This window comes from Somniosus microcephalus, chromosome 3 (assembly GCF_052327205.1).
Source record: "Somniosus microcephalus isolate GS21.2 chromosome 3, FLI_Smic_1.0, whole genome shotgun sequence".
NCBI lineage: Eukaryota > Metazoa > Chordata > Chondrichthyes > Squaliformes > Somniosidae > Somniosus > Somniosus microcephalus.
The window spans coordinates 71,449,922-71,470,699 of NC_140989.1; the positions used below are offsets into that span (position 1 = coordinate 71,449,922).

Consider the following 20,778-nt stretch of genomic DNA (forward strand, 5'->3'; position numbering starts at 1 on the left):
TGTCAGGTCATGAGATAATTCAATGCTGAATCCACTCACGACATGCTGAGCTAATGTGTTCCCCGAGCAGCGGGTAAACCATGTGGGAGGATGTAAAATTGAAATGTAGGCTTAAAATAACAGTTAATTGGATGTTAACAACCCATTTAATGATGTGAACAGCCTCCCCCGCCGCTTGGTGTCAGGTCTGTTCAGCGCCGACAGACCCGACATCTGTGAGACTCGTGTGTTTCCCTACCCGCTGTCAATCTTTGCTATTTTGACAGTGGACCCGCCTCCGAACCCGCCCTCCAAGCGGCGGCAAAATTCAGCCCATACATTTTCAAAGGTAAAAGCAAAATTTAAGGTAGAATTGTCACTGTAAGAGGAATACCAAACCGTTTTCTTTCCAACTACGAAAGATTACTACATTCACATTATGTTGTTTGATTGCATAGCACTGGTTTGACTAATTCTATGTTTTTTGTCACACTGATGGTAGGAAATCACAAAATTGCCATGCAAGGAAAAATATTTTCTAGAATTTATATAATGTTATAATGATGTCATGTCAGTAAACAGAATTAGTACTGTGTAGAAAAACCAGTCAGCAGTGTGAGTAGAGGGATGCACTCTCCCTCCACACATTCTATACTATGCAACTGAATAAAAACTTTGTGTCCACCATGAGATAATGCGATCATGAACCCTTAACTCGGTGTGAAACATGCATGGACTGCTCGTCTTGCCATCATGGTGTGAAAAATGGATTAATATGTTCCAGGAATTCTAGCCAGTGATACAGAATGAAAATCTCTTCTGCGGATTTTTTTTTTAAAAAGGAAAAGATTCTGCACTTAGGTCATGAGATTGTTTATTTGCTTGGCTAAAAAAAATATTGTTTGCAGCTAAAATAGAAATCAGTTTGCAGGCATTCTAGGGTATATTTCATCAACATGAGACATTCATTTATCACATCATTGTTCTCCAACCCCCCCCCCCCCCCCCAAATAAAACAAATCTCAGCTGCACCACTTGATGTACAGAATTGTATTTTTTTTTTAAATATCTAACAAATACCTTACAGTTTTAATCCTCATTAAGAAGTCACATGGTTTTCTCAGCTCCAAACCACTATTTTGTGCAAGAGAAAGGGGTCAGATCTGGATTAAGCATCACTTGTAGTTCATTTTGAGATCAGCTAATTGTTATTTTATGAACTGCATAAGATTTAATTTAATTCAGTTGTGTTTTTAAAAGTAGTAAGTTCAGGAAAACTAACTTAAAAGGATACTGTGCCTTGAATAGACAGTGACAAGTTATCATTTCCCAAGGATTTAATGAAATAGAAAGAATTTTTTTTCAGGAATAGAAAATCTTATCCTCGAGCTAAGTTCCATTGTTCCTTACACTGGGGCTTAGATAGTACTTTGTTGAGGAAACAGGAAATTCAGATGTTCTGATGCATACCAAAAAAGGGTAATCAGATTTAATAGATACTACCGAAATAAACATGTAAAACCTAATAGACAAATAGCTCTTAAGCAAGCTCGTTGGGATTTTTGTCTTGGTAGCTGTTTTCTTAAAAAATATATTTGTTAAATTGAAATTTCATATAATGGCCCAGAAATTCGGGTCGGGGGCTTCCCGCGGGTGCAAGCCCCTGACCTGCACTTACCTAGCGCACCGGTCGTTGAGCTGTGGGCCCGCGTGGGATTCTGATCCTGGGCCTCCTCCAACTGCCGGCGCGCAGTGCTTGCGTATCCCAGGGGCGCAGTTAGTTCGATGCGTCCCCTGGGATCACGTGGGCCATGGAGAGCCAATGGCAGCAGGGAATGCTTCATTCATAAGTTTGACAGGAAGACCTGTCAAACCTATAAATACCAAAGACAAAAAAGAAAGGGAGGAGTGGTAGCATTGCTAGTAAAAGAGGGGATAAATGCAATTGAAAGGAAGGATATTAACTCAGTTAATACAGAATCTATATGGGTGGAGCTAAGAAATAGCGAGGGGCGAAAAACATTAATAGGAGTGGTATATAGGCCTCCAAATAGTAAAATAGACGTTAGGGAGGGCATCACGAGGGAAATTAGAGAAGCGTGCAATAAGAGCACAGCTGTCATCACAGGTGACTTTAACTTACATATAGATTGGACTAGCCTAATCAGTAAAAATAATGAGGAGGAGGAATTCCTTGAGTGTTTAAGGGATGGTTATCTGGATCAATATGTCGAGGAACCAACTCGGGAACAGGCTATATTGGACTGGGTACTGTGCAATGAGAAGGGACTAATCAGTAATCTTGTTGTACGGGGACCCTTGGGTCAGAGCGATCATAACATGATCGATTTCTCACTCGAAATGGAGAGCGAAGAAATTGACTCAGAGACTAAGGTCCTGAATTTAAACAAGGGGAATTATGATGCCATGAGACGGGAACTGAGTAGGTCTGATTGGACAACGTTCCTGAGAGGACTGGAGGTAGATAAACAATGGCAAACATTTAAAGATAGAATGACAAAATTGCAAAAATTGTTTATACCAATCTGGCATAAAAGGAAATCTAAAAAGGTGACTCAACCGTGGATAACAGGGGAAATTAGAGACAGCATAAAATCCAAAGATAGGGCGTATAAAATAGCCAAAAAAAGCGCCAGAGCGGAAGATTGGGAACAGTTTAAGATAGAGCAAAGGAGGGCAAAGGGCATGATCAAGAGGGGCAAAATAGCTTACGAAAACAAGCTGGCGGAAAATATAAAAACTAACTCCAAAAGCTTTTATAAATATATCAAAAGGAAAAGACTGGTGAAAACCAAAGTTGGTCCATTGCAGTCAGATACGGGGGAATATATAATGGGAAATAAGGAAATGGCAGATCAACTAAATGCATACTTTGGGTCAGTCTTTACGAAGGAAGACACAAAAAACCTCCCTGGGATATCGGGAAAAATAGGGACATTGGCAAAGGAGGAACTGACGCAAATCAATATCTCTAAGGATATGGTGTTAAGGAAGCTAAAGGGATTGAAGGTGGACAAATCCCCAGGGCCTGATAACATGCATCCTAGGGTACTGAAGGAGGTGGCCCTAGAGATAGCGGATGCACTAAGGATGATTTTTCAGAATTCATTAGACTCGGGAACAGTGCCGATGGATTGGAGGGTAGCTAACGTTACCCCACTATTCAAAAAGGGGGGTAGGGAAAAAGCAGGTAATTACAGACCTGTAAGCCTTACATCAGTTGTGGGCAAAATGCTGGAGTCCATCATTAAGGATGAAATAGCGGAGCACTTAGCAAATGGGGACAGGATAGGACAGAGTCAACATGGATTTACAAAGGGTAAATCGTGCTTGACTAATCTATTGGAATTTTTTGAGGGAGTAACTGGTAGAATAGATGGGGGAGAGCCAGTAGATGTGGTGTACCTGGACTTCCAAAAGGCCTTCGATAAGGTCCCACATAAAAGATTAGCATGGAAAATTGAGGCTCATGGGATAAAGGGGAAAGTTTTGGCGTGGATAGGGAACTGGCTGTCAGATAGAAAACAGAGAGTTGGAATAAACGGCTCATTTTCTGAATGGCAGGCAGTAACAAGTGGGGTACCACAGGGATCTGTCCTGGGCCCCCAGCTGTTCACAATTTACATTAATGACCTGGATCAGGGAGTCGGATGCAGCATTTCCAAATTTGCAGACGACACTAAACTAGGAGGTGGGGTGGGCTCAGAGGAAGAGACCAGGAAGCTCCAGAGCGATTTGGACAGACTGGGCGATTGGGCGGATAAATGGCAGATGCACTATAATGTGGACAAGTGCGAAGTTATCCACCTTGGGTGCAGGAACGGGAGGGCAAATTATTATTTAAATGGCAATAGATTGGGAGAGGGGGAAGTACAGAGAGACCTGGGTGTTCTTGTACACCAGTCACTGAAGGCGAGCATGCAGGTGCAACAGGCGGTCAAGAAGGCAAACGGTATGCTGGCCTTCATAGCAAAAGGGTTAGAATACAGGAACAGGGATACCTTGCTGCAGCTGTACAGGGCACTGGTGAGACCACACCTCGAGTACTGTGTACAGTTTTGGTCGCCTCATCTGAGGAAGGATGTTCTTGCCATGGAGGGGGTGCAGCGGCGATTCACCAGGCTGATACCAGGAATGGCGGGAATGACCTATGAGGAGAGACTATGTAGTTTAGGGATGTACACACTGGAGTTTAGAAGATTGAGAGGGGACCTCATAGAAGTGTATAAAATTCTGACAGGTCTAGACAGACTGGATGCAGAAGGAATGTTTCCCTTGGCGGGTGAGAACAGAACTAGAGGACATAATTTAAGGATAAGGGCTAAACCATTTAGGACAGAGATGAGGGGGAATTTCTTCACTCAGAGAGTGGTGAACCTGTGGAACTCATTGCCACAGAGGGCAGTGTACGCCAGCTCATTAAATATATTTAAGAGGGAATTAGATATATTTCTACGGGCAAAAGGGGTTAAGGGTTACGGAGAGAAGGCGGGGACGGGATACTGAATTAAAGGATCAGCCGTGATCTCATTAAATGGCGGAGCAGGCAAGAAGGGCCGAATGGCCTACTCCTGCTCCTATCTTCTATGTATCTATGTACCATAAGCCCCAAAACATCACTAAATCTTCAAATATTTTTTTTTTTAAATCACATCTTTAAAATAAACTATAAATTACATGAAATAACTATTTTAAACAATAATTTAAATTTGTGAAAAAAATTATTACATTTTCTAACGGGGCTGAAAATAAACTTGCCTTTCCTTAAAGTATTTAAAAATAATAAACCTGTGGAAAAAATGTTTCAATTTTAATTAATTCACCACTTACCTTGTAAAAAGCAGGCCTTGCGCCTGCTTTTTTAAAGTGTAACTGTTGGAGACTTACCCTTCTGGGAAAACCTGCAAAAAAAACGTAAGTTCGATGCGCACGCGCTGCCTCTCCTGCGCACGCATTCCACCTCTCAGCCCCTTTCAGTGCATGCACAAAACCGGCACTTCCATTGGGCTTACGGGTGAGTACCCCGTGCATACTCACCCGTGGAGACCCGAATTTCTGGGCCATTGTTTCCAAACATGCAAAATAAGGAATGAAGAAAATTGTTCTTGACACAAAAGAGGCAATAGTAATAAAAGACAGGAGCACTCTAGTCAAATTCTTCAGCTGTACTAGTATACTGTATCTTGGTTGACTGCTAGCCTTTTCATTACTAGGATAAATATTCACCTCCATAGGTGGGATGTAGTCTCTCTACAGAAGATCATTGTATCTTTGGCTCTGACAGCTCTGCATACATCATGGACTCTTCTGAGCGATTTGTTTCCCTTTTCCAGATTAACACTCCTGGGCCTGGCAGTAATGAGAGACTAGTCCACTTTTCCCAGGACCCCCATCACCAAGAGTGAGTATAATTTACATCAATGATTCCTCATCATTACCAATGCCCAGACTTATTTATTATCCTTCCTGCTGTGTGACCAATATCCCAGAGCAGCATGGTACTGTGTGACTGTTTTATTTTAAGCCAAACATTACTTGTATGCAAGGGAAACACCTGCCTTCCTATCTATATATGACTGTTTGGTTTCACGTTGTGAACTTAAGAGTTTATTAAAACAAGTAAATGCTGAATCAATCAACAAAGAAAACAGAGCTTTCTTTACAAAAAGTTCTAATCAGTGCTATCCATATAATCAGTTAGCCATAGCACTCTTAAACATGTGGTTAAATTCACTGATCCCAATGGAGAACCATACTCGAAGGAAACGCAAGTTGAAGACCTGGGTATGCAGCACTCTTGCCAGGCACAAATCCACATTGGGATCATTGGATTGGTAAATATATCCTGTAGTTTTCATTGAATCAGGGGCGGATTAATGCATGGGCCTATGGGTCCCTAGTAAAACTCACCTTAACACAGGACAACTGCATACAACCATTATTTTAGTTTCATTTAAGTATAGTATATTTCCAAAAAAAAAAGTATAGTGTATTGTGATATGATTTACTTTAATATTAACGCAGTATGTAAGCATTCTACGGGCCTATTTCTTCATGAATTTTATTACACACTTGTGTTCTTATGGATTGGGGGGTAGTTGTGCAGGGGGTGCGGAGGACCCCCCCAAGAATTCTTAATTTGGCTCTGCATGTATATTATATCATGGTTACCATTATTGAACCTTTCAAATTACAGGAAACTTTGTGCTATCCAGAGGTGAGCTATCCGGCAATCTGGAGCCACCGGCAAAAATCAGCAGCCGTTTTTTTTGCTTTGTTTGAACAGTCAAGCTGTGCAAGGTCTGTAGCTATAGCAACAGCTTCAGCTACAGAGCTTTAGGGCCACACCCGAGTGTTTAGAAGCTGTTGCTAAGCAACAGTGTTTGTTGGCAAATATGGAGATAAGAATCTCCGTATCTCTCAACATTAACTCTGGAGAGTATGGAAGTTTTGAGGCAACGGCAGCAGCTCGGTCCCGTGGGTGCCGGATAGCACAAAGTTTCCTGTAATGGAATAGAAGTGTGACATGACAACTGAACTTGGTGGTGCTGTGTAACCCAGGAGTAAAATTAGATCCAGTGCAAAATCTGTAAATGTTAAGTTAAATACAGGAAACTTTTTTATCCGGCTCCGATGGGACTGGCGTGGTGCCGGTTTATCAAAAAGTCCGGATTACAGAGCGCTATAGTAAAAGGTACCAGAGCTCCGTACACAGCAACAAATCCAGGTTTCCCTGTTGCTTAGCAACAAGTGCAGGGACCCTGGTTTCACAGCCACAGATCCAGGAACGGCCACTAATATGAAGTTAAACTTACTTGGACCTACTCCTGAATTTTGCCAGTTAACAGAGATTTCCGGTTATTTAGGTGCCGGTAAATCGAGAGTTTCCTGTAAACTGTTTTAGCTGTTTGGGTTTTAGGCATTGAAACTGAAGCCATCATATATATGCATAACGAATCAAAGTCAATCCACGGGCATCATTATACACAAGTTCCATAGTTAGGCATGGTCATTTTTCATACCCTTAATTTTCCAGTTGAAACAGAAAATTTACCTATGTACTTTTCACATTCAGTTGTACTAGAATTATAAAAACTTAAATCTAACCAATCTTTTTGGCAGAGATAGTTATTCATTTATCAGGATTTAGTTATCCACATTTTTCTTCTTTACAACATGTGATTTTGTTCACTATGACTCCTGTCTTTGGTTGATCCCCAGCTCCTGCCCAGTCCAATTCTGATCCCAGCTCTAGGTTTCATCATTGTTTTGGTGATTTTAAAGTAAGTCACATTAACAGTGAAGTACAGGGCTGCATGCCAATTATGTATAAATGCTGCAGTAGGCCTAGCTACTAGTACTAGCTAGGCCTACTCCTAGCTACTCTTTAAATTTGGACTATTTGTCTAATTTTCTTTCTCTAAGTCAAATGATACATATTTTATTAATTTTACAGTTTGATTCCTTTTATAATAGAAATGTTCCATTGTTTCCCCTTTAGTAGATAAATATTAGATATGTAACATTTTTACATATTAAGTAATGTATATTAAGTAATGTATATGTGAAACACACACCCAACTGTCAATTTAAAAAGAACTTGAAAAATACCAGGATAGTAATGGGATTGGAGTTTATACAGATTAGTCATGGAATGGGAGCTTAGTTATACTTGTTGGGGTCAAAGTCTTTCCCTGACAATCGGTGCTAAAGGATGGGGGTGTTGTTGATATTAACTAATCAAATATTCCATTGAATAAGATGGACCTAAACTAATGGGACATGACCATAATACATGTAGCAAGGTGCCCTTCTGTCTGCAGTCTCTCCTAGAGTCATCTGATATGGAGGGAAACTATTCTGGAGTTGCAGTGGGTGTGTATGTGTGGTATACAATAAAAGTTGGCTCTCACACATTTTGGTGGTGCTGAGGTTCTTTCTCCCTAATTCTTGCCATTTCTCCTTTAATTAAACAGGAGGTTGAAGTACACTGTAGGACACATTCCAATCAGATGAGTAATATTTGGCCTCCACTAGTAACTGGAGAAATGCCAAGTAATTTGAGTTCCCTTCTTAGAGTGTTACTGGTGCAACCCCCATCCCCACCCCCATCCTTCAGCACCGATTGTCAGGGAAAGGCAGTGACCCCAACAAGTATGACTAAGCTCCCATTCCATGACTAAGCTAAACCCTGGAGACTAAAAACAAGCAAGTTGCCTCAACTCTTAAAACCACATTGCCACCAGCACAAATACAGACAATCTTAAAAACATGAATGAAATCAATTATTCTCTTTTTTTAAATGTAATAAAAATGTATATTAGTTTCATAACAAATACACGTGTGTGTGTTTATATATAAAAAATCTTGCATATGGTATGCACTTTCTATCCACCATCGTTACGTCTGTGTTAGGATTATGATTCACACTGTTTATGCCCATATTCAACATTGAAAGTACCTATATCAACAGTTATAATGGTAAAACCTTACATAAAAATGTCAACTTTTCTTAGTTCATTAACCATTCTAATCACTTCAAAATGCTTTTCAGAAAAAAAATGTCTACCGATTTTCTATGGCCCCGATTTTCCCCCAGCCGTCGGGCGGGTTTTCAGGCGGGCGGGGTCTGAAAATCCCGAATTTGGGGGTCCCAACACCATCCCGCCCAAAACCCCGCCCCACATAAGTTTCAGAGGCGGCGGGTACCCGCCCCGCACTGGGACCCGCCGAAACCAGGCGGGAAGGGATTAGTGCCAATTAACTGCCAGGCAGTTTTTAGCCTAATCCCTATTTTGAGGGGTTTCGTGTGGGTTTCCCGACGTCTCCAAACCACGCCAGGTTAGAGCAGGCGGGCCGTCGGGTTGAAGGAGTTGGAGGGGTCGCGATGTTGGCGCTCAGGTGAGTGATGGGTGCATGAGTGTAAAGGTAAGTGTGTAAAGAACTTTTACTTACCTGTACTTACCTTTACAGCCTTTCTTCCTGTAGCCGTCGGGAGCCCATCACTCAGCCGGAACTGAAAGCTGAACGGCTGCGATCTGTCAAAAGTGACAGCCTTCAGCTTTGAGTGCCGGTAAGAGTTCTAACTGAGTCTGTACAGAATGACTCCTGTCAGAACTCAGACTGTCAGTGTTTGACAGCTTCAAACAGCTGTAAAACACTGATATTTCATCTGTCAAAAACTCTTGACAGATGAAATTTCAGTCTGTGACGTCACCTGTTGCCGGGTGGCCCTTAATTGGCCTGCTGGGCGGGCTCAACAAGGTCAATCAAGGGAAAATCACGCGGATTGGCCGGACGTCGAAGTAGGCGGGTCAAAAACCCGAAAGGGGAAGTCCCGCCTTCTTCCCGACAGGTTCAGGAAAATCTACCCCTACGTGCCCAAAATAATGATTAAATTTATTAATTGAATTGTATTTTGTGTCTTTAACACTTTTATTCAATTTTCTATGGAAGGGAAAGGTTTGTTTAAGTTTTTTTTAACCAGGTGGTTGTTAGGACATGAAGGCTGAGAAATTGGACTTGGTAGTGTTTTATGGGCACTACAAGTGCCCTTAGGGTATCAAAATGGTGTCTGCGGCACACGCGCACATTTCTGATGCGAAGCACACCGGACGCCATCTTGGTAAAGGAGGGGGAAGAGGAGGGCGTGGAAGAGGTGTAGGTGGAAGAGAAGGAAGAGAAAGGGAGGCGGCAACCTAGACAGCCCCTTTCTGGCCAGGCTGTACGTGACGAACTAATTCAAGTGTGATGCCAGTAACCTCAACCCCAATTCCCCATTCACCAACAGTACCACAATCCTTACCTTCCCTTTGTCACTGATCAGCTCATCGACCTGTTGGTCACAATGCAAAAATAAAAGCTAACAAAATAAACATTCTAAACCAGATTTATAAATGAAATCATGCCATGTTGCATACAAACTTAAACTAATTGTTCCTTCATCGTCGCTGGGTCAAAATCCTGGAACTCCCTCCCTAATACCCTCACGGACTGCAGCGGCTCAAGAAAGCGGCTCACCACCACCTTCTCAAGGGCAATTAGGGATGGCCAATAATAAATGCTGGCCTTGCCAGCGACGCCCACATACCATGAACAATTTTTTTTTAAACATTACCCTTGTGAATTCTCTTAGTGTCTGTCTTCTGTGTGCCTTTGCCTGTCCTAGTGCTTCTATGTAGTGGTACCCCAGTGGCTGCAAATTGACTGGTGGAAGGCTGCTAACTTTCAGTGGCGGAGACTGCAGATGGCCTTGGAGGATGACCTCAAGTAACTCTGGGCCTTGAAGGCCCGGCTTCAGACTGCACCATCTCGACATTGGCGGCAGCAGTCTGGGCTGGCTGGCTGACAGGCAACAACAAGGGCACTGGCAGAGTGGCTGGGGTGGGAGCACGAATGCTGTTATCCTGAGAGAAGACAACAGGCTCGTGGTCCATGGAGCCACTGCCACTCCCCCAGGGCGGTGCCTCAGCAATCCTAATAATCTGTTGGAGGATAGAGTGCTGGCCTGCTGTGACACCCTGCAGGCCCCTTTAAACATTGCTATCCACAGCTATGATGGCAGCAGTCTGAGCTTGCATGGGAGCAAGCTGACCTTGCAGTCTGAGCTTCCACTACAGCACTCAGACTTTTGGTGGAAGCTGCTTGTACAGCAATGGAAGCTGAGACATTGGCCATCAGATGCTGCATCATGTTTGGGTCCACAAGTTTGTTCATGCAGTTGGCCACCACTTCCAAGCTGGAAAGGATGGGCTCCAAGCTCTGCGCAAAGCCCTGTGCCAAGATGGTGCCGGACTCCTCCATGCTCCTTGACATAGACCGCGGGCTTTCTGGCAGGCTTCCAATGCACCAAGTATTTTGTTGTGTACACCCATCAGCCTTCTTCTGTAGCCTGGCCCATCAGCCTTCTTCTGTAGCCTGGCCCATCAAATCCTCATCTGAGTCCCCTGCAGCAGAACTCGCTTGCGACCTCACCCTTCGGCGAGCTGGCACCTACTGCCTGGTGTCTCACCACATGCAGATCCTGCCTTTAACCTGTCCTCTAAGATATGTGCAGTGTCATCTGAGCTGATGGCTGCGAGTGTGAAATCAAGTGACGGTGTGTCTTCATCACCAGTGTCTTCTTGGTCTTCCTCCACTGCCTGACCAGATTGCACCTCTTGGGTATCTGAAAGGGAAAAGGCACAAGGGTAAGGTTGCGGTGAGGGGAGGGGGAGAAAGTAAGAGGTGCGTGCTTAAACCATCTGCAGCTTGTAAGTCAGATTGTGGAATGAGGAGGAAGTGGATGTGAAGAGGAGGATTATGATACCGTCATCTTCAATAGTTTCAACCCCGGCATTGGCCACGGCCTCAGCAATGGCCCTTTCGATAATGGCCAGCATCGTCTCCTAAATGGGGGTTAGAGCATGCTGGCACGCCTCTCCCTCTCTGGTTAGTTCTTTCTGCCTTCGGTTGTGCACCCCCTTCTCCTGCAAGAGAGAGGGATGTGTGTGTCATGCAAAATATTTGGGTGATGTGGCTGCCATGGGTGAATGGCTGGCAGTGTGTGCAGGCTGTGAGATGTTGGTGTGAGGCATGCAACAGTGCTAAATGTGTGAGGGTGTGGTGAAACATATGCATATTAGGTATGAGCCCTGATTGATAGAGACTGCTGGTAGGTGAGTGATGGGGGTGAGGTGATTTGAGCAGTGGCTGAGGCTAGTGGTGCAGTTGGTAGGATATGGCATTTGAAGATGCATTCACTGAGTTTGACCACTCGTGTGAGGTCATTAAACTTCTTGCAACACTGCATCCAGACTCCTGGCATTGACCTCCTATCTGGCCCTACTGCCTTTTCACCGTGAGTCTGGAAGGCCTCCTTGCCCCCCTGCGAATACAGGACGTCTTTCCTCAGTTCCACCTCCTCCACCAAGACCTCTTGTGCAGCATCGGAAAACCTGGGAGCCCGCTCTCTGCCATGTTCTGCCATTCTTCTGTCTTTCTTAGGTTAGCTTCAGCTCACAAAGGACTCCCAGCACCTGCTCCAGCTACAATGCACCTCCCCTTTAAGAGGGCAGCAACTTCGTGCTGCCTGCATTACATCAAACGGGCGCAGGGTAATTGCACATCATGATCCCCGCGCCAGTTTTCAGGGGCTATCCAATTTAGCTGCCTGAATTTCTCAACAGAAACAGTGGTGGAAGTGGAATCCATAATTGCTTTTAAAAGAGAAGTGGATCAATATTTGAAAAAGAAAAACTTGCAAAGGTATGAGGAAAGAGTAGGGGAATAGGACTAAGTGGATAGCTCTTTCACAGAGCCAACACAAGCGCAATGGGCCAAAATGACCTTTTTCTGGACTGCAAAATTGTATGGGGTAGAATATCCGCTGGGGTTACCCGATCTTCCACCCTAACATGGGCGGAAACACCGTTTCTTCTGGTTTTCCGCCGATCTACCTTGAAGTTACGGAAAACAATGGGGAGAACCCCTGCAGCATTTACTGCCATATGATTTTAGGTTGTTGTTTGTTGTTGTAAAAAGTATGTTTCATTCTCTTGGCATCTAAAGAAGAAAAATAGCCCTTTTAGTGTTCTAAGAAGCTACTTAACATGCATTTTTTTGTAATGTTAAACAACCACCTTGGCAGTGGAATTTTTCAAGCTGAATGCTTGTTTGCACTCAAATCAAAGTCATAAAAGAGTTAGTGAGGACTCTTAAACGTCCCATAAAATGTACCATTAAATAACAGAATATAACAGTATAGCCTGGGGTTGCACTATTGTAGTGGTTGTTTAATGGCCAAAATGCACGTACTGGGCTGCCATGTGATAGCACATGCTCATAAAGATGTGTGTTATTAAAATCTATCCCTTTTCTCCCACAGCCTTTGGTTTTGCCCTGCGGCCAGGAAGGATCACAGCCAGGTACAAAATACTGTAGCCAAGAACTGTTTGCGTCATGCTCCTGCATATGCAGGTTCCAGTTCTAGCTTTTTTTTAAACCAACTGTTAAGACATTAATTGGCCAGCACAACACACCCTGGCTTCTTATCAACCATAAAAACAATCTGTAATCAGCTTTCAGCCACTCCGACAGGATAGAGTAGATTTACTGATACAATTTTGGCACTTTGCTTAACATGCTTGTGGATATATTGTTTCTTTAAAAAAAAGGTATTTGTATGCACGAGAGTGAAAGAAATTGTCCAGTCTCCCTTGGTTTAATTAGCCTTAGATATGAAAATGGTTTCCCTGGCATGTTTCTAGAATGTTTGAACTCTTAAAAGCTAGAACGTAGATTGCCAAAAACAATATATTTTTTTTACTATTTACAACATGACATTTCTATAATGTGGTTAATGCTTAAATTATTTGAAAGGTAAATATGAGAAGAGTATTTTTAATTTTTTTTTAAAACTTCTGGTAAAGTCTTTCAAGGGTAGTATTTGTACCAAATTATAAATATAACATGGTTATAGATTATTCGAAGAAAACTGGAAATATTCAGCATTTAAAAATACAGAAATGCTATTTTTAGTTATTCAAAAACCGGTGAGCAGAGATCTCAGTTAGCTGAAGAAGAATTATGATCCACAAGATGCTACCTCAGGTTTCTTCATTCTGTACCATTTCTCTTCTACCCCATAAAGAATCTTAGTTGTAACGCTGAGATGCTATTTCTTTTGCCATGAATTAAAATTGTTCCGCTTTGACAATGTACTATTTATTGTTAGGAGCTGCCCTTTACAGAAGTAATTGCATTGTTGACCTTAAAATGATAGTGACTGACCATTTTTTTGAATAAAAAGTGATAAATGTTTTACACATTTGCACTTCGGTCTTGCTCAACTATGATACTGCAGGTAGACTATCCTTTATCCGAACTTCTGAAAACCGAAAGTTTTTTCGTTCAGCGTAAGTCGTGCGCACGACATGACCCGAGTGGTGCAAAACATGACAGGAGTGGTCCTCCGGGGCCCAGAACAAGAATTCCTGCAGATTGTCGACACGCCGGCCTTCGCTCTCGATGTTAAGTGTGACTGAGGGAGCTCTGCCTTTCCCTGTGAGCAGGGCAGAGGGTCACAGAGTTCCCTCCTGGGTAGGAGATTGCAGGCCGAGCCGGGCAGTGTGAAGGAGGTACCGGGAGAGTGAACCCAACAATACAGCGGCCCGTCCGATAGCTGCAGCAGCCTGTCCGATATTCTTTTCTCCACCCCCCGCCCCCCCGGCCTGATTTGCGGGCCAGCTTAGCGTAGGAGTCAGCCAATATCCGGCTTTCCCACAACTGGCGGCGGCAGTCGAGCCCCAGACCCCCGCTAAGTCAAGGAATTCAGAGAAGCAGGAAGGGGAATGAGACACGGAGCAGGGGGAGCTGTAAACAGACTGTGAGCGGCAGCGCAGAGAAGCAGGAAGGGGAATGAGACACGAAGCAGGGGGAGCTGTAAACAGACTGGGAGCGGCAGCACAGAGAAGCAGGAAGGGGAATGAGACACGGAGCAGAGGGAGCTGTAAACAGACTGGGAGCGGCAGCACAGAGAAGCAGGAAGGGGAATGAGACACGAAGCAGGGGGAGCTGTAAACAGACTGGGAGCGGCAGCACAGAGAAGCAGGAAGGGGAATGAGACACGAAGCAGGGGGAGCTGTAAACAGACTGGGAGCGGCAGCACAGAGAAGCAGGAAGGGGAATGAGACACGGAGCAGAGGGAGCTGTAAACAGACTGGGAGCGGCAGCACAGAGAAGCAGGAAGGGGAATGCAACACGGAACAGTCGCAAGAGGTAGCCTGAACTTTTAAAATTTATATTAAATACAAATACTAATTACCAAATTAATTTAATGTTCAGAGTTTCCCAGTCTGAAATAATACCTTCTGAAATCCGAAAATTTCCGAAAACCGAAACACAGCTGGTCCCAAGGTTTTCGAATAAGGGATAGTCAACCTATATTAGAGTTGCTCTAATTAGAACAACTCTTTGGCCAAGAAAATGTGATCTTCTCATGGAATTTAACTTCACAAAAATAAAACTGCATTAAAGTAACAGTAATACAAAAGCAAAATACTGCGGATGCTGGAAATCCGAAATAAAAACAGAAAATGCTGGAAATACTCAGCAGGTCAGGCAGCACCTGAGGAGAGAAACAGCGTTAACGTTTCAAGTCGATGACTTTTCGTCAGAGTGGTCTGACGAAAGTTCATCAACTTGAAACGTTAACTCTGTTTCTCTCTCCACAGATGCTGCCTGACCTGCTGAGTATTTCCAGCATTTTCTGTCTTTGTATTAAAGTAACAGTGAGATGTTATAGTACAGGAGATGCCCATAACAGAAGGAGTTAGATCATAGCATAGTTAATATCAAGTGAAGTCCCTGCAATGTTTTCTATTGATGTCCATATAATTTCAGGCATTGGCTAAAGCCAGATGTTTTCTGGCATAGAAATTCAAAAGAGTCTTTGTTGGCATCTATAATGAACAATTGAGACTAATTTATTTGGCATTTCAAAGTATATTCATAATTTTTTTCAGAGTACCATAATTTCTAATCACTTTTTAAGAAATACATATCCTGTAGTAAAACTAATAAATATCTATTTTACATTTTTTAAATATCCTTTCTCCTCCAAAAAACCCCACACTTTTTTGACATTTACGTCAAACACCAAATACTTTCAGTCTGTAGATTAGTGGCACTTTCTGCTAAATAGGGTATCCTAATAAATTCAGAATGAAAAGCAAAATGCAGAAAATAGTATGCTTTTTCTAAACTGACAAAGTTCACTGCACATTACAGTAACTCAATAAAATGGAGCTCCTTATCAAACCTTATAATTTAAATGGAAGATATATGAAAGCCGCCATGTCCCTGTCTTCTAGAATTCCGTTCCTTGCTACATCTATCTGCATTGAAAGGCCTTCTAAAAGGCTTTGACCATGTTTTCAGTCCCTACTTGAGGTCCACCATTTCCTCTTGTAAAATACTTTGACGTGAAAAGCCATATACAAACAAGTTGTGGTGTTGTAACCAACAGCACAACAGACCTGTGTTTGAGAGTAACATAGTTGTGTGACTTTTTTTAGCTTGGTTACCTGCAAGAAATCCATGGAGACAGTACACCCAGAAAAACCAGCTCATTACAAACATCTAGTGGGTAAGATAATTTTCATGGCGCAATGCTGAATAGATATGTTGTTTTCTTTTTAATGTAAGAGTTTAGGCGAGGGGAAAGTTGTTTAGTGAGCAGTTAATGTTTTTTCTATATGATCTTAAAGTACACAATGATAAATTCCTAACACATTAGGAAGTATATTAGCTTAGAAATGTCATGTTATTTCAAATAAGAAGCAGTTACTCAAACGTAAGAGTTTTTTGTATTCTTCATAGAATTATACAGCCAGAAGGAGACGATTCAGCATTATCATGCCTATGCTGGCTCTCTAATTAGTCCCTTGCCCCATTTGATTTAAAAATTTTCTTTCTCAAATATTTATTCACCTCCATTTTAAAAACTGCTATGGATTCTGCTTCCACCACTGTCAATCCATTACCAAACAACCCTCTGCGTCAAAAAAAATTCTCTTAACGTCTCCTTTCATTCTTTTGGCTCGTGAGCCCTTCCTCATCCATGTGCTGCCCCTTGGCAACATCATCTGCAGATATTGAGTCAACTTTCACATGTATGCTGAAGACATCCTGCTCTACCTCCCCATCACTTGTCTTAATCTCTCCAATGTCTCTGTATTATCAGATTGCTTGTCTGGCATGCATTCTTGGATGAGTCACTGTTTCCTCCAGTAAACATTGCGAAGACCAAAGCCTTCATCTTTGGCCCCCCACCACAACTCGGTATCCTCACCACTCACTCCATCACTCCATTCCTTTCCAGTCACTATCTGAACCTTAAGTAGGCTGGCTCTGACTCCATGGCCGGAATTTTAATTTGGAGGCGGCTAGGGAGCTGGGGGGGTGGGGTGGCGGGTTGTGGTGGTGGGGAGGCTGAACGAATTTAATGGTTGTAACATTTTGAATCTCTGTTTCCGCCCCACCCCACCCCCACCCCGCAGCCAGCCAGATAGAGAGGCTGGCTGCCTGTCGGGCGGGAAGGCCTGCGGTGCCAGGCCGCAGAGATGGGGGTGGGGGCGGTGGTTGGAAGGCCGGAGGGGGTTCGGAGGCTGGAATGAGGGTTGGAAGGCCACGGAGTTGAAAGGCCACGGGAGGGGGGTCAGAAGGCCGGAGGGGGAAGGTCAGAAGGCCGGAGGGGGGATCGGAGACCACAGGCCTCGTTGGAGTGGGGGGAGGGGGTTATTGGAGGCCTCGGCTGGGGGGGGGGGGGGAGGCGGGGGCGGTGTCCAGTTGCGGGGGGTTGGGAAGGCAGGAATGCTGGATCCACCAGGTAAGTGGAAAGGCACTTACCTCCTGGATCCAGCAGTCCTCGCCTCCCTGTAGCTGCCGGGTTCCCCAAGGCCTGGGAAACCGCCCACTCACAGTTGAATTTAAAATGGTCACCATGGGGCACACAGCCTCATTATAATATTTAAAGTGCCAACCCACCTCCTGCGAGTGTGTTGACTGCCTGCCCCCCCCCGTCCTGTCTCCGTTAAAACCAAAAGTGGGCAGTTGGGGTTGGGTTCTGATTTTTAACCCTTTAACCTCCCACCCAACCCACCTGTTTTTTGGGGGTTAAAATTCCCCCCATATTTCTTCATCACAAGGACTGCCCATTGCCACTTTTGTAACATTCCCTCCCCATCCCTAACTCCAAAACCTTCACCTTCAGATTTGAATACTTCAATGCTGTCCTCTCTTTCTCCACCCTCCATAAACATCCAAAATTCTACTACCTTTATCCTATCCCACGCCATGTCTTGCTCATCCATTGGATCGATTTTCATTAAGCTGTCGGGAAGGATGCGGGACTACAACTTTCGGGTTTTAGTCCCGCCTACATCGACGTCCGGCCAATCCACGCGATTTTCCCTTGATTGACCCTGTTGAGCCTGCCCAACGGGCTCAGCAGGCCAATTAAGGGCCACCCGGCAACAGGTGACGTAAGACTGAAATTTCATCTGTCAAGAGGTCTTGACAGATGAAATATCAGTGTTTCACAGCTGTTTGAAGCTGTCAAACACTGACAGTCTGACTTCTAACCTGAGTCCTTCCACACAGACTCAGTTAGAACTCACACTGGCAATGAAAGCTGAAGGCTGTCACTTTTGACAGCTCACAGCCATTTTGCTTTCAGTGCCGGCTGAGTGATGGACTCCCGAAACCTAGAGGAAGAAAGGCTGTTAAGGTAAGTACAGGTAATTTAAACTTCTTTACACACTTCAGACACATCAATCACACTTACCTTTGCACTCATGCACCCATCACTCACCTGAACACCAACATCGCGACCCCTCCAAGTCCTTCAACCCGACGGCCCAACTGCTCTAACCTGGCGTGGTTTGGAGCCGTCGGGAATCCCACACGACACCCCTCAAAATAGGGATTAGGCTAAAAACTGCCTGTTAACCGGCAGTTAATTGGCACTAATCCCTTCCCGTCTCGGGTCGGCGGGTCCCAGTGCGGGGCAGGTACCCGCCTCCAGTGAAACTTACGTGGAGGCGGGTTTTGGACGGGATGGTGTCGGGTCCCCCGAATTCGGGATTTTAGCCCCCCCGCACGCCTAAAAGCCTGCCTCACGGCACACTGAAAATCAACCCCAATTGTCCGTTCTCACTGACCTACATTTGCTTCTGGTCCCCCAGTGCCTCAAATTTAAAATTCTCACCCTTGTGTTTAAATTGTTCTATTGCCTTGACCCTCCCTATCTTTGGAACCACCACCAAAGATAGAATCCCCCCCCCCCCACACACACCAAAACTGTCCGTTCCTCTGACTCTGGCCCCCTTCCCTTAACCTGATCATTGGTGGGCATGCATGCTTTCAGCTGCTTAAGCCCTTCGCTCTGGAATTGTCTCCCTAGACCCCTCCGCCTCTTGATATTTCTCTCCCCCTTTAAGACCCTCTTTAAAACCCAATTCTTTGGTCACCGATCCTGATAACTCCTCTTTTGCTCAGCATCCATTTTTTCTTATTGCCTTCGTGAAAAAGAAGAAAGACTTGCATTTATATAGCACTTTTCACGACCTCAGGACATCCCAAAGTGCTTTGCAGCCATTGAAGTATATTTGAAGTGTAGTCACTGTTGTAATGTAGGAAATACAGCAACCAATTTTGTGCACAGCAAGGTCCCACAAACAGCAATATGATAATGACCAGATAATCTGTTTAGTGATATTGTTTGAGGAATAAATATTGGCCATGAAACCGGTGAGAACTTCGCTGCTCTTTTAATAGTGCCACAGAATCTTTTACATCCACCTGAAAGGGCAGACAGGGCCTCAGTTTAACATCTCATCCAAAAGATTGCACTTCCTGACAGTGCAACACTCCCTCAGTACTCGACTGGAGTGTCAGCCTAGAATTTATGCTCAAGTCTCTAGAGTGGGACTTAAACCCACAACCTTCTGACTCAGTGGTAAGAGTGCTACCACTGAGCTACGGCTGCCTCTAAAGCACATTGCAATGTTTTTCACTGTTCAAAGTGCTAGATCATTTCTGTTTTTTGTTGCTGTTATGTTGATGATAAGTTAATGACCTCTTGTTCTGGCTCACTGACCAGTAGAAACTGTTTTTCCTGGTTTACCTTATTAAAACCTCTCATAATTTTGAATACCTCAATCAGATCTTCTCTTAACCTTCTTTGTTCTAATGAAAAGATCTGCCCCAGTTTCTCAGATTTCTACTCATAACTAAAGCCTCTTGTCCCTGGTATCATAATCACCTGAGAACTCATTTTTAATGTGGAAGCAAGTCATCCTCGGTTCCAAGGGACTGCCTAAGAAGAAGAAGAATGAATTTATTTGACATCTCTCCATGGCTTTGACATCCTTCCTCAAGAAAGCTGCCTAAAACGGTAGATAATCAATAACCCATCGTATGTGGCACCCGATCAAATGCCTTTTGAAAATCTATAAACACAACATTCACTGCATTTACTTTATCAATACACTCATTTCCTCAAAGAATTATATTAAATTAGTCAGACATGACTTCCATTTTACAAATCCAAGCTGCCTGTCCTTGATTAACTCATGTTTTTCTAGGTGAGTATTAATTTCATTTACATTATGGCCTATATCCCTTTCTCCCATTGTGAACAGAGATGTTACATTGGCAACCCCCCAGTTCTCTTAGACAATTTACATATCCAAGGATGATTGTTTTTGGAGCCTCTGCTATTTCCTCTCTGACTTCCCTCAGCATTCCAGGATGCATGCCATCAGGGCAAGTACCTTTTCCACCAATAATTTTCAGTACTATTTCCTTATCTATACTTACCGTATCTAATTGCTCCACCTCCTCCTGTACCTTTTTGTTCTCACTACCACCGAGGCAAATATTAGTTTAATATCTCCGCCATCCCTTCATCCACCAAATGGCCCATACACTTTCTTTACTAATCCTTTACATTTCCCTTTGTTCCTACCTGCCTTCCTTCATGCCATCTCTTAGCCTTTCTAATCTTTTGTTGCTTCCCCTCTGTATTTATTTTCTTTTGTGCTATTACCCCTCGATTTGTCATGTTTCTCTTGTTAAGCCTTATTTCATTTTCTCTACTCATCCAAGAAACTCCAGGTTTCGCTGCACCACCTATACTTCTTGTGGGAAAATGTCTTGTCTGTAGTCTGATCATCTCCTGTTTGAATGTTTCCCGTTGTTTGTGCACTGGCTCATCTCATTTACTGATTTTCTTTC

The 20,778-nt window shown here is 43.7% G+C and overlaps 1 protein-coding gene across 5 annotated transcripts in view; it reads left to right on the forward strand.

Annotated features, from left to right (window-relative positions):
- The window catches only part of gpatch2 (G patch domain containing 2), a 342,724-nt gene that overhangs the window by 223,112 nt on the left and 98,834 nt on the right, over window positions 1-20,778 (forward strand). For all 5 annotated transcript variants that reach the window (XM_085981062.1, XM_085981060.1, XM_085981063.1 and 2 more), the window contains 3 exons: window positions 5,334-5,401; window positions 12,866-12,905; window positions 16,056-16,126. In XM_085981062.1, coding sequence (XP_085837188.1) covers window positions 5,334-5,401; window positions 12,866-12,905; window positions 16,056-16,126 — 179 coding nt within the window. The remainder of the gene's footprint in view (window positions 1-5,333; window positions 5,402-12,865; window positions 12,906-16,055; window positions 16,127-20,778) is intronic.